A 12,047-nucleotide genomic window follows, 5' to 3' on the forward strand; every position below is an offset into this window, starting at 1 on the left:
TTACCCGCAGTATTAGACTTAAAACGAATCACCCAGCGATCATACACTGTTTACCAGGGGGCAGGGCTACCGACGTCAAGGCTAATCTGAAGATGGTGCTGGCTAAAGCTAAAACTGGCGAGTGTAGAGAGTATAGAGATATTGTTATCCACGTCGGCACCAACGATGTTAGCGCAACATAGCTTCAGCGTGTAAATCAGCTAGAAAGATGTGTCGGCATCGAGTAATTGTCTCTGGCCCTCTCCCAGTTAGGGGGAGTGACGAGCTCTACAGCAGAGTCTCACAACTCAATCGCTGGTTGAAAACTGTTTTCTGCCCCTCCCAAAAGATAGAATTTGTAGATAATTGGCCCTCTTTCTGGGACTCACCCACAAACAGGACCAAGCCTGACCTGCTGAGGAGTGACGGACTCCATCCTAGCTGGAGGGGTGCTCTCATCTTATCTACAAACATAGATAGGGCTCTAACTCCACTAGCTCCACAATGAAATAGGGTGCAGGCCAGGCAGCAGGCTGTTAGCCAACCTGCCAGCTTAGTGGAGTCTGCCAATAGCACAGTCAGTGTAGTCAGCTCAGCCATCCCCATTGAGACTGTGTCTGTGCCTCGACCTAGGTTGGGCAAAACTAAACATGGCGGTGTTCGCCTTAGCAATCTCATTAGGATAAAGACCTCCTCCATTCCTGCCATTATTGAAAGAGATCGTGATACCTCACATCTCAAAATAGGGTTACTTAATGTTAGATCCCTCACTTCAAAGGCAGTTATAGTCAATGAACTAATCACTGATCATAATCTTGATGTGATTGGCCTGACTGAAACATGGCTTAAGCCTGATGAATTTACTGTGTTAAACTTCTTGCAACTATAGGGGGTGCTGTTCCGCATTAGCATTTTTTGGTCTCCAAATTAAACTGCCTCGTGCTCAATTCTTGATCGTACAATATGCATATTATTGTTATTATTGGATAGAAAACACTTTCTAGTTTCTATAGCCGTTGGAATTTTGTCTCTGAGTGGTACAGAACTACTTCTACAGCACTTTTCCTGACAGGGAGTCAGATTTCAGAAATTTTGACCCCTGATCTGGGGTCGGTTTTAAGGTGCCTGTAAATGCTATGGAGAAACCGACACTGCCTACGTCTTCCTCTGGGTGTCAGTACGTCATGACGTTTTGAATGGATTCGATTGCGCAATCAGAGCCACTATAAAACAACAAAACGTGGAAGTACCGTTCTTTCCCTTCGCGCGTCTTACGCAAGATGGACATCGGACTTGCCTCCTTCCAAATGGTTGTTTAGCCAGTAATATTTCTCCGGTCATGTTTTTACTCGTTATAGTTGTTAAAAACATCATAATGTAGTTAATTTGAACCGTTTTATAGCAATTTATATCCGTTTAGTGCGATTTTGAGGAATTTCTTTGTCGTGCACTTTGAAGCTTTGGGCACGTTTCGGGGTCTCGGTCGATGTTAGTGGACATTTCGAAGGACAGAGGACATCTATCGACCAAAAGAAGATTAGACCCAAGAAAGGATACATTGCCCAAGAATCTGATGGAAAATCACCTCATAGTAAGAAATATTTAATATGATAAATCGTTGTTCTGTCGAAATATTTTAAACGCATATTCCGCCATTTTGTTTGTTATCGCTTCACTTGGCGAACCCTGTATTGCACAGTAAGGATAATTTTAGAAATGTAAATCAGCGGTTGCATTAAGAACTAATTTGTCTTTCGATTCCTGTCAACCCTGTATTTTTTAGTCAAGTATATGATTAGCTTTCGATTAAACTAGATCACTCTGAAAGATGACGTCCGACATTTTGAGGCTTGATTTGCTACTATTTTCATTGTATAACCACGGTTTTGTATGGCTAAATATGCACATTTTCGAACAAACTCTATATGTATGTTGTAAAATGATGTTACAGGAGTGTCATCGGAAGAATTCTGAGAAGGTTAGTGAAAAAATTAATATATTTTGGCGATGATTACGTTATAGCTCTCTTTGGCTTGAATCGATGCTCTGGTAACGTTTGCACATGTGGTATGCTAACTTATCGATTTATTGTGTTTTCGCTGTAAAACGCTTAGAAAATCTGAAATATTGTCTGAAATCACAAGATCTGTGTCTTTCCATTGCTATGCTTTGTCTATTTTTATGAAATGTTTTATGATGAGTAAATTGGTCATACACGTTGCTCTCTGTAGTAATTCTAGTCGAGTTGTGATGGTCGGTGCAATTGTAAACTGTGATTTCTACCTGAAATATGCACTTTTTTCTAACAAAACCTATCCTATACCATAAATATGTTATCAGACTGTCATCTGATGAGGTTTTTTCTTGGTTAGTGGCTATTTATATCTTTATTTGGCCGAATTAGTGATAGCTACTGATGCAGGGAAAAAATGGTGTAGTTAAAAAAGTGGTGTATTTTGCTAACGTGGTTAGCTAATAGATTTACATATTGTGTCTTCCCTGAAAAACATTTTAAAAAACAGAAATGATGGGTTTATTCACAAGATCTGTATCTTTCATCTGGTGTCTTGGACTTGTGATTTAATGATATTTAGATGCTACTATCTACTTGTGAAGCTATGCTAGCTATGCTAATCAGTGTGTGGGGGGGTGGGGGGTGATCCCGGACCCGGGGTAGAGGCTCGTGAAAGGTTAAATGAGGCCTCACCTCCTGGTTACACTAGTGACCATATCCCCCGTGCATCCCGCAAAGGCGGAGGTGTTGCTAACATTTACGATAGCAAATTTCAATTTACATTTTTTTTTTTGACGTTTTCGTCTTTTGAGCTTCTAGTCATGAAATCTATGCAGCCTACTCAATCACTTTTTATAGCCACTGTTTATAGGCCTCCTGGGCCATATACAGCGTTCCTCTCTGAAGTTCCCTGAATTCCTATCAGACCTTGTAGTCATAGCAGATCATATTCTAATTTTTGGTGATTTTAATATTCATATGGAGAAGTCCACAGACCCACTCCAAAAGTATTTCGGAGCCATCATCGACTCAGTGGGTTTTGTCCAACATGTCTCTGGACCTACTCACTGCCACAGTCATACTCTGGACTTAGTTTTGTCCCATGGAATAAATGTTGTAGATCTTAATGTTTTTCCTCATAATCCTGGACTGTCGGACCACCATTTTATTACGTTTGCAATCGCAACAAATAATCTGCTCAGACCCCAACCAAGGAGCATCAAAAGTCGTGCTATAAATTCTCCGACAACACAAAAATTCCTTGATGCCCTTCCAGACTCCTTCTGCCTACCCAAGGACGTCAGAGGACAAAAATCAGTTAACCACCTAACTGAGGAACTCAATTTAACCTTGCGCAATACCCTAGATGCAGTTGCACCCCTAAAAACGAAAAACATTTGTCATAAGAAACTAGCTCCCTGGTATACAGGAAATACCCGAGCTTTGAAGCAAGCTTCCAGAAAATTGGAACGGAAATGGCGCCACACCAAACTGGAAGTCTTCCGACTAGCTTGGAAAGACAGTACCGTGCAGTACCGAAGAGCCCTCACTGCTGCTCGATCATCCTACTTTTCCAACTTAATTGAGGAAAATAAGAACAATCCAAAATTTCTTTTTGATACTGTTGCAAAGCTAACTAAAAAGCAGCATTCCCCAAGAGAGGATGGCTTTCACTTCAGCAGTAATAAATTCATGAGCTTCTTTGAGGAAAAGATCATGATCATTAGAAAGCAAATGATGGACTCCTCTTTAAATCTGCGTATTCCTCCAAAGCTCAATTGTCCTGAGTCTGCACAACTCTGCCAGGACCTAGGATCAAGGGAGACACTCAAGTGTTTTAGTACTATATCTCTTGACACAATGATGAAAATAATCATGGCCTCTAAACCTTCTAGCTGCATACTGGATCCTATTCCTACTAAACTACTGAAAGAGCTGCTTCCTGTGCTTGGCCCTCATATGTTGAACATAATAAACGGCTCTCTATCCACCGGATGTGTACCAAACTCACTAAAAGTGGCAGTAATAAAGCCTCTCTTGAAAAAGCCAAACCTTGACCCGGAAAATATAAAAAACTATCGGCCTATATCGAATCTTCCATTCCTCTCAAAAATTTTAGAAAAAGCTGTTGCGCAGCAACTCACTGCCTTCCTGAAGACAAACAATGTATACGAAATGCTTCAGTCTGGTTTTAGACCCCATCATAGCACTGAGACTGCACTTGTGAAGGTGGTAAATGACCTTTTAATGTCGTCAGACCGAGGCTCTGCATCTGTCCTCGTGCTACTAGACCTTAGTGCTGCCTTTGACACCATCGATCACCGCATTCTTTTGGAGAGACTGGAAACCCAAATTGGTCTACACGGACAAGTTCTGGCCTGGTTTAGATCTTACCTGTCGGAAAGATATCAGTTTGTCTCTGTGAATGGTTTGTCCTCTGACAAATCAACTGTACATTTCGGTGTTCCTCAAGGTTCCGTTTTAGGACCACTATTGTTTTCACTATATATTTTACCTCTTGGGGATGTTATTCGAAAACATAATGTTAACTTTCACTGCTATGCGGATGACACACAGCTGTACATTTCAATGAAACATGGTGAAGCCTCAAAATTGCCCTCGCTAGAAGCCTGTGTTTCAGACATAAGGAAGTGGATGGCTGCAAACTTTCTACTTTTAAACTCGGACAAAACAGAGATGCTTGTTCTAGGTCCCAAGAAACAAAGAGATCTTCTGTTATATCTGACAATTAATCTTGATGGTTGTAAAGTCGTCTCAAATAAAACTGTGAAGGACCTCGGCGTTACTCTTGACCCTGATCTCTCTTTTGACGAACATATCAAGACTGTTTCAAGGACAGCTTTTTTCCATCTACGTAACATTGCAAAAATCAGAAATTTTCTGTCCAAAAATGATGCAGAAAAATGTATCCATGCATTTGTTACTTCTAGGTTAGACTACTGCAATGCTCTACTTTCCGGCTACCCGGATAAAGCACTAAATAAACTTCAGTTAGTGCTAAATACGGCTGCTAGAACCCTGACTAGAACCAAAATATTTGATCATATTACTCCAGTGCTAGCCTCCCTACACTGGCTTCCTGTTAAGGCAAGGGCTGATTTCAAGGTTTTACTGTTAACCTATAAAGCGTTACATGGGCTTGCTCCTACATATCTTTCCGAGTTGGTCCTGCCGTACATACCTACACGTACGCTACGGTCACAAGACGCAGGCCTCCTAATTGTCCCTAGAATTTCTAAGCAAACAGCGGGAGGCAGGGCTTTCTCCTATAGATCTCCATTTTTATGGAATAGTCTGCCTACCCATGTGAGAGACGCAGACTCGGTCTCAACCTTTAAGTCTTTACTGAAGACTTATCTCTTCAGTAGGTCATATGATTGAGTGTAGTCTGGCCCAGGAGTGTGAAGGTGAACGGAAAGGCTCTGGAGCAACGAACCGCCCTTGCTGTCTCTGCCTGGCCGGTTCCCCTCTCTCCACTGGGATTCTCTGCCCCTAACCCTATTACAGGGGCTGAGTCACTGGCTTACTGGTGCTCTTTCATGCCGTCCCTAGGAGGGGTGCGTCACTTGAGTGGGTTGAGTTACTGACGCGATCTTCCTGTCTGGGTTGGCGCCCCCCCTTGGTTTGTGCTGTGGTGGAGATCTTTGTGTGCTATACTCGGCCTTGTCTCAGGATTGTAAGTTGGTGGTTGAAGATATCCCTCTAGTGGTGTGGGGGCTGTGCTTTGGCAGAGTGGGTGGGGTTATATCCTTCCTGTTTGGCCCTGTCCGGGGGTATCATCGGATGGGGCCACAGTGTCTCCTGACCCCTCCTGTCTCAGCCTCCAGTATTTATGCTGCAGTAGTTTATGTGTCGGGGGCTAGGGTCAGTTGGTTATACCTGGAGTACTTCTCCTATCTTATCCAGTGTCCTGTGTGAATTTAAGTATGCTCTCTCTAATTCTCTCGTTCTCTCTTTCTTTCTTTCTCTCTCTCGGAGAACCTGAGCCCTAGGACCATACGTCACGGCAAACCGGGCATGATGACTCCTTGCTGTCCCCAGTCCACCTGGCCTTGCTGCTGTTCCAGTTTCAACTGTTCTGCCTGCTGTTATGGAACCCCTACCTGTTCAACTCTTAATGATCGGCTATGAAAAGCCAACTGACTTTTATTCCTGATTATTATTTGACCATGCTTGTCATTTATGAACATTTTGAAAATCTTGGCTCTCTCTAATTCTCTCCTTCTCTCTTTCTTTCTCTCTCTCGGAGGACCGGAGCCCTAGGACCATACGTCAGGACTACCGGGCATGATGACTCCTTGCTGTCCCCAGTCCGCCTGGCCCTGCTGCTATTCCAGTTTCAACTGTTCTGCCTGCGGTTATGGAACCCCTACCTGTCCCAGACCTGCTGTTTTCAATTCTTAATGATCGGCTATGAAAAGCCAACTGACATTTATTCCTGATTATTATTTGACCATGCTTGTCATTTATGAACATTTTGAAAATCTTGGCTCTCTCTAATTCTCTCCTTCTCTCTCTCTTTCTCTCTCTCGGAGGACCTGAGCCCTGGGACCGTGCGTCGGGGCTGCCGGGCGTGATGGCTCCTTGCTGTCCCCAGTCCACCTGGCCTTGCTGCTATTCCAGTTTCAGCTGTTCTGCCTGCGGTTATGGAACCGCCACCTGTCCCGGACCTGCTATTTTCAACTCTTGATGATCGGCTATGAAAAGCCAACTGAAAATTATTCATGATTATTATTTGACCATGCTTGTCACTTATGAACATTTTGAACATCTTGGCATAGTTCTGTTATAATCTCCACCCAGCACAGCCAGAAGAGGACTGGCCACCCCTCATAGCCTGAACACCTAGGTAGAGCAGTGGTTATCTCTGTATTAGTATTATCTCTGTATTACCCACATTATAACACCTAGGTAGAGCAGAGAGGACAGAGCATGTGGCTTTGCAACACACAGGTGTTTCATCTCCACACTGGGATGATTTTAACAGTGCAACGCCACACAGGCCTCATGCCTCTCAGGTAGGAGAGTACCAGAAATAAATGAATAAAAACACAAAACTAATGAAGGAACACACAGTCACCAACAATATATCCTTGGTGACAATACTTTCAACTGGCTCAGCTCGCTGTTACAGTACAGCACCACCAAATTCCATTTATTAAGTAACCATCTGTCTTATGTAACCAGAATAACTTACCTATCACACTATTTTGAGAGTCCCAGATTTATATTTAGTATGTTACATCTAGTCTATGAGACGAGGCTGCACCTTAACCTACATTATAAACACGCAGATCAAGAGGTGTGTTTTCCCTTCAACATCTGCATGTGGCATAAGCTCACCCACCTCACAGCATGAATCTAAAATAGTTAACTTTGGCTGTGAGTGATGGGAGAAAATCGGACTCTTAAGGCAATTACTTGAATAATTCAAAGGATGTTTTATTTACAAACGTGATAACTAAATTGTCTTTTTTTTTTTTATTCACTTCGCTATGGGAATGGGAATGGGAATTTGGCCGTGCTTCAGCTGAACTGCAGTACGGAAAATGCCCTCTGAGCACAGTGGAAAGCATGCTTATAGACTGGAAGCCTGCCCCCTTGATCCGAGAAGGGTGTAATTGCAGACCGCAATTAGGGGCGTTCTCTGATATCGGGTGTTTCATGATATCAAGTTTACACCAATTGATGCTCCCCATTTGTCCGTGGCCGTTTCTTTTGCGTTGGGAAAACACTTGTTGACAATTGTAGCTAAGCCCAACCCTTTTCCTAACCTTAATTTCAGTCTCCTAACCGCCACGTTAGTTATCCAAACCTGCATGGTAAACAAATCCCTAACCCTCACCCTTTTCCTAACCTTAACCTCAGTCTCCTAACCTGCCATGCTAATTCACCTAACTGCCACTTTAATTATCCTAACCTGTTATGTATGCTATGTGCCTTCTTCAATAAAATATATATCTTTTTTTTTACAAATATTCTCCATCAGTTTCATAACACCAGTTCTGACCAATGGCATAAATACATTTTTCTTATATCAGGGAACATCCACATCAAGAAACTGTACAGTAGTTCTCCTACTGGGAGGCGCGGGAAATAGTTGAAAGAGTGATTGGTGCTGAGGAAGCTATGGCAGTGGATGCCCCGCAGCCTGTTGAGATTCATAATGTCGTTCACCAGTTGAAGGATACCGATTGTAAAGATTAATTGTACGTGCGGCTGAAAGGTTTTTGGGAGTTCAGGAATTGACATTGGAAGCATTGCAGGCAGTGGTGGAAAAAGTACCAATTGTCATACTTGAGTAAAAGTAAAGATACTTGAGTCCTTTCCTATCAAGGTAAAAGTGAAAGCCACCCAGTTAAATACTACTTGAGTAAAAGTCTAAAAGTATTTGGTTTAACATATACATAAGTATCAAAAGTAAATGTAATTGCTAAAATATACTTATGTATCAAAAGTAAAAGTATAAATAATGTAATAAATAAAACCCTACTCCTCCGCCAGAGCGTCCAGTGTGGCTCTGAACGCTCCGAGAGCGATTCGAACTGACAATCTGACAACGCTCTGAATTTACGAACGCCCAAGCGCACTCTGCCACTCCAGATTGAATTTAAGATCACACCCATCATTTACAAACAAAGCATTTGTGTTTAGTGAGTCCGCCAGATCAGATGCAGTAGGGATGTGTGAATTTAACAATTTTCCTGTCCTGCTAATCATTCAAAATGTAACGAGTACTTTTGGGTGCCAGGGAAATGTATGGAGTAGAAAGTACATTATTTTGTTTAGGAATGTAGTGGAGTAAAGTAGTTGTCAAAAATATCAAAAGTAACGTACAGATACCCCAAAAAACGACTTACGTAGTACCTAAAATATTTGTACTTAAGTACTTTACACCACTGATTGCAGGGAATACTGACTGAAGATGTTACTCCCTACGAGGCCCATGAGACTGTGTAGGGATGTGATTTGAATAGGACTGTGACTGAAGATGTTCCTCCCTACGAGGCCCATGAGACTGTGTAGGGATGTGATTTGAATAGGACTGTGACTGAAGATGTTCCTCCCTACGAGGCCCATGAGACTGTGTAGGGATGTGATTTGAATAGGACTGTGACTGAAGATGTTCCTCCCTACGAGGCCCATGATACTGTGTAGGGATGTGATTTGAATAGGACTGTGAATGAAGGAGTGGGATGTTTTTTTAAATCTATTTTTGAATGTTGTTTTGATGTCGTTGTTCCCCCTCCCCTTATCTGCATTGGACGTGTATCTTTTCCTACAGTTTACTAACCGTACAGTAGGTGGCGGCAGACACGTTATATTTGTGTAAATGTCAGTATACCAGAGAAGAAGATGACGCTGTTGCACTGTCGTAGTGGGGAACAGGAAGTTCCGGGTAGAAAACGACAGAACTGTGTTATGTTGCTAGTGGTTGTGTCCGTTTCAAATGTATCATTGTAGGTATGTAATAGCATGTTTAAACTTTCTAATGTCGAAAGAATATATAACATGCTAGGTAACAAATCCGTCAAGGTATTTCCACGTTTGGTAAAGGTTTTAATTGTATATGTAATTTTGGGGTCAAACCGAGTGAGTGAAGAACGTGATTAAAAACGATTTTACAAGTCACTTAGCTAGACTTTGGGTTTGTCTGAGTGTATGTACATAATTTCGTCAAAGTAATTTCATAAAGATTCCACTTATTTGAGTTAGTTTTTACATGTTCTTGGTTTTGTGTAAAATGTTGTTTATGAGCTGGTAAATAGCCTCGTCCGAACCATTCCTGATCTCGCGAGTTTACATACACTGTTTCGTTAATGTAAGTTCGCGAGATCAGGATGATTCGGACGAGTCTAGTCAAATGGCGGCTTCAACGGTTTCGGTCGTCTTTCTAGGAGTTTGCTCGTAGTGAAATGGCGACATGAGGCTGTGTGATGGAGTGTCAAAATAGAGGGAAGCTAACTGAAGTTTTCCTTCACCATTTGGAGAGTGAGGCCAACTGCATGGAATGGCGTCGATTACTGTGGATGAATCGGAGCAGGTATCAAACTCATTCCATGGAGGACCAAGCGTCTGGGGGTTTTCGCTCCACCCTTGTACTTGATTAATTAAGGTCACTAATTAGAAAGGAACTCCCCTCACCTGATTGTCTAGGTTTTAATTGAAACGAAGAAACTAAAACCTGGGAGACTCGGCCCTCAATGGAATGAGTTTGACACCCCTGAAACAATGGAAATGGAGTGAGAGTTTGAGAAGCAACAGCTGTGCTGGAATGCGATCAATTTTGGAGGACAGTTTTGATGATATGGAGCGGGAGGATGACGGCCTAGAATGTGAATGGTCTGTAGTGGAAAAACATAGGAAGAACAGAGATAATGATACTGGAAGCAGAGGTGCATGTAGTATAGAAACTCTAAAGAGGCCCAAGGTAGGGAGCTAGAGTAATAATGTGTCACAGTGGAAAGTTGGGATGGTGTTTGAGGAGACCACAGGGCCTCATTTACACCCTATCTGATTAACCAATGCCATAAAAAGAGAGGTGAAGTTAAACTGGGCTGCATCCATGTAAATGAGAACTTGTTCTGATCTAGCCTACCTGGTTAAATAAAGGTTAAATAAAGAATTGAAAATGGTAGATTGTTAATATCTTATGCTAGTCAGGTTCAGCAAGGGAAGATAATTTGAAAATCATAATGGGACAAAGCTCAGAAGCCATGACCCTGGAGCTTATGCTAAATTGAAGGGAGTAATCTGAGGTCCCAATATCTATGTCCATGGATGATATTGTTAAAGAACATGTGAAGGAGACAGAGTGGGTGAAGCCTAAAGGTTGATCAGTAGGAAAGAGGTTTAAAGAAGTGAAAGCTTATCAGTGCTGTTGAGGTTTGAGAAGGTTTTGTCTGGAAAAGTACAGAATAGGATTCCTTAGCTTCAATGTCAGAGATTTTGACCCAGCCTCATCAATCAACCAATCAAATGTATTTATAAAGCCCTTCTAACATCAGCTGATGTCATAAAGTGCTGTACAGAAACCCAGCCTAAAACCCCAAACAGCAAGCAATGCAGGTGTAGAAGCACAGTGGCTAGGAAAAACTCCCAAGAAAGGCCAGAACTTAGGAAGAAACCTTGAGAGGAACCAGGCTATGAGGGGTGGCCAGTCCTCTTCTGGCTGTGCTGGGTGGAGATTATAACAGAACATGGCCAAGATGTTCAAATGTTCATAGATGACCAGCAGGGTCAAATAATAATAATCACAGTAGTTATTGAAGGTGCAGCAAGTCAGCACCTCAGGAGTAAATGTCAGTTGGCTTTTCATAGCCGATCATTAAGAGTATCTCTACCGCTCCTGCGGTCTCTAGAGAGTTGAAAACAGCAGGTCTGGGACAGGTAGCACGTCCGGTGAACAGGTCAGGGTTCCATAGCCGCAGGCAGAACAGTTGAAACTGGAGCAGCAGCACGGCCAGGTGGACTGGGGACAGCAAGGAGTCATCATGCCAGGTCATCCTGAGGCATGGTCCTAGGGCTCAGGTCCTCCGAGAGAGAGAAAGAGAGAATTAGAGAGAGCATACTTAAATTCACACAGGACACCGGATAAGACAGGAGAAGTACTCCAGATATAACAAACTGACCCTAACCCCCAGACACAAACTACTGCAGCATAAATACTGGAGGCTGAGACAGGAGGGGTCAGGAGACACTGTGGCCCCATCCGACGATACCCCCGGACAGGGCCAAACAGGAAGGATATAACCCCACCCACTTTGCCAAAGCACAGCCCCCACACCACTAGAGGGATATCTTCAACCACCAACTTACCATCCTGAGACAAGGCCGAGTATAGCCCACAAAGATCTCCGCCACGGCACAACCCAAGGGGGGGCGCCAACCCAGACAGGAAGATCACGTCAGTGACTCAACCCACTCAAGTGACCCCTCCTAGGGACGGCATGAAAGAGCACCAGTAAGCCAGTGACTTAGCCCCTGTAATAGGGTTAGAGGCAGAGAATCCCAGTGGAGAAAGGGGAACCGG

The 12,047-nt window shown here is 43.0% G+C and overlaps 1 protein-coding gene across 1 annotated transcript in view; it reads left to right on the forward strand.

Annotated features, from left to right (window-relative positions):
• LOC129860115 (gastrula zinc finger protein XlCGF17.1-like) overlaps positions 1 to 12,047 on the forward strand; it is a 35,054-nt gene that overhangs the window by 5,257 nt on the left and 17,750 nt on the right. Inside the window, exon 2 of the mRNA XM_055930434.1 lies at positions 8,750 to 8,758. Within this exon, the coding sequence (XP_055786409.1) occupies positions 8,750 to 8,758 (9 nt within the window). The remainder of the gene's footprint in view (positions 1 to 8,749; positions 8,759 to 12,047) is intronic.

The sequence above is a fragment of the Salvelinus fontinalis genome, chromosome 7 (genome assembly GCF_029448725.1).
Source record: "Salvelinus fontinalis isolate EN_2023a chromosome 7, ASM2944872v1, whole genome shotgun sequence".
NCBI lineage: Eukaryota > Metazoa > Chordata > Actinopteri > Salmoniformes > Salmonidae > Salvelinus > Salvelinus fontinalis.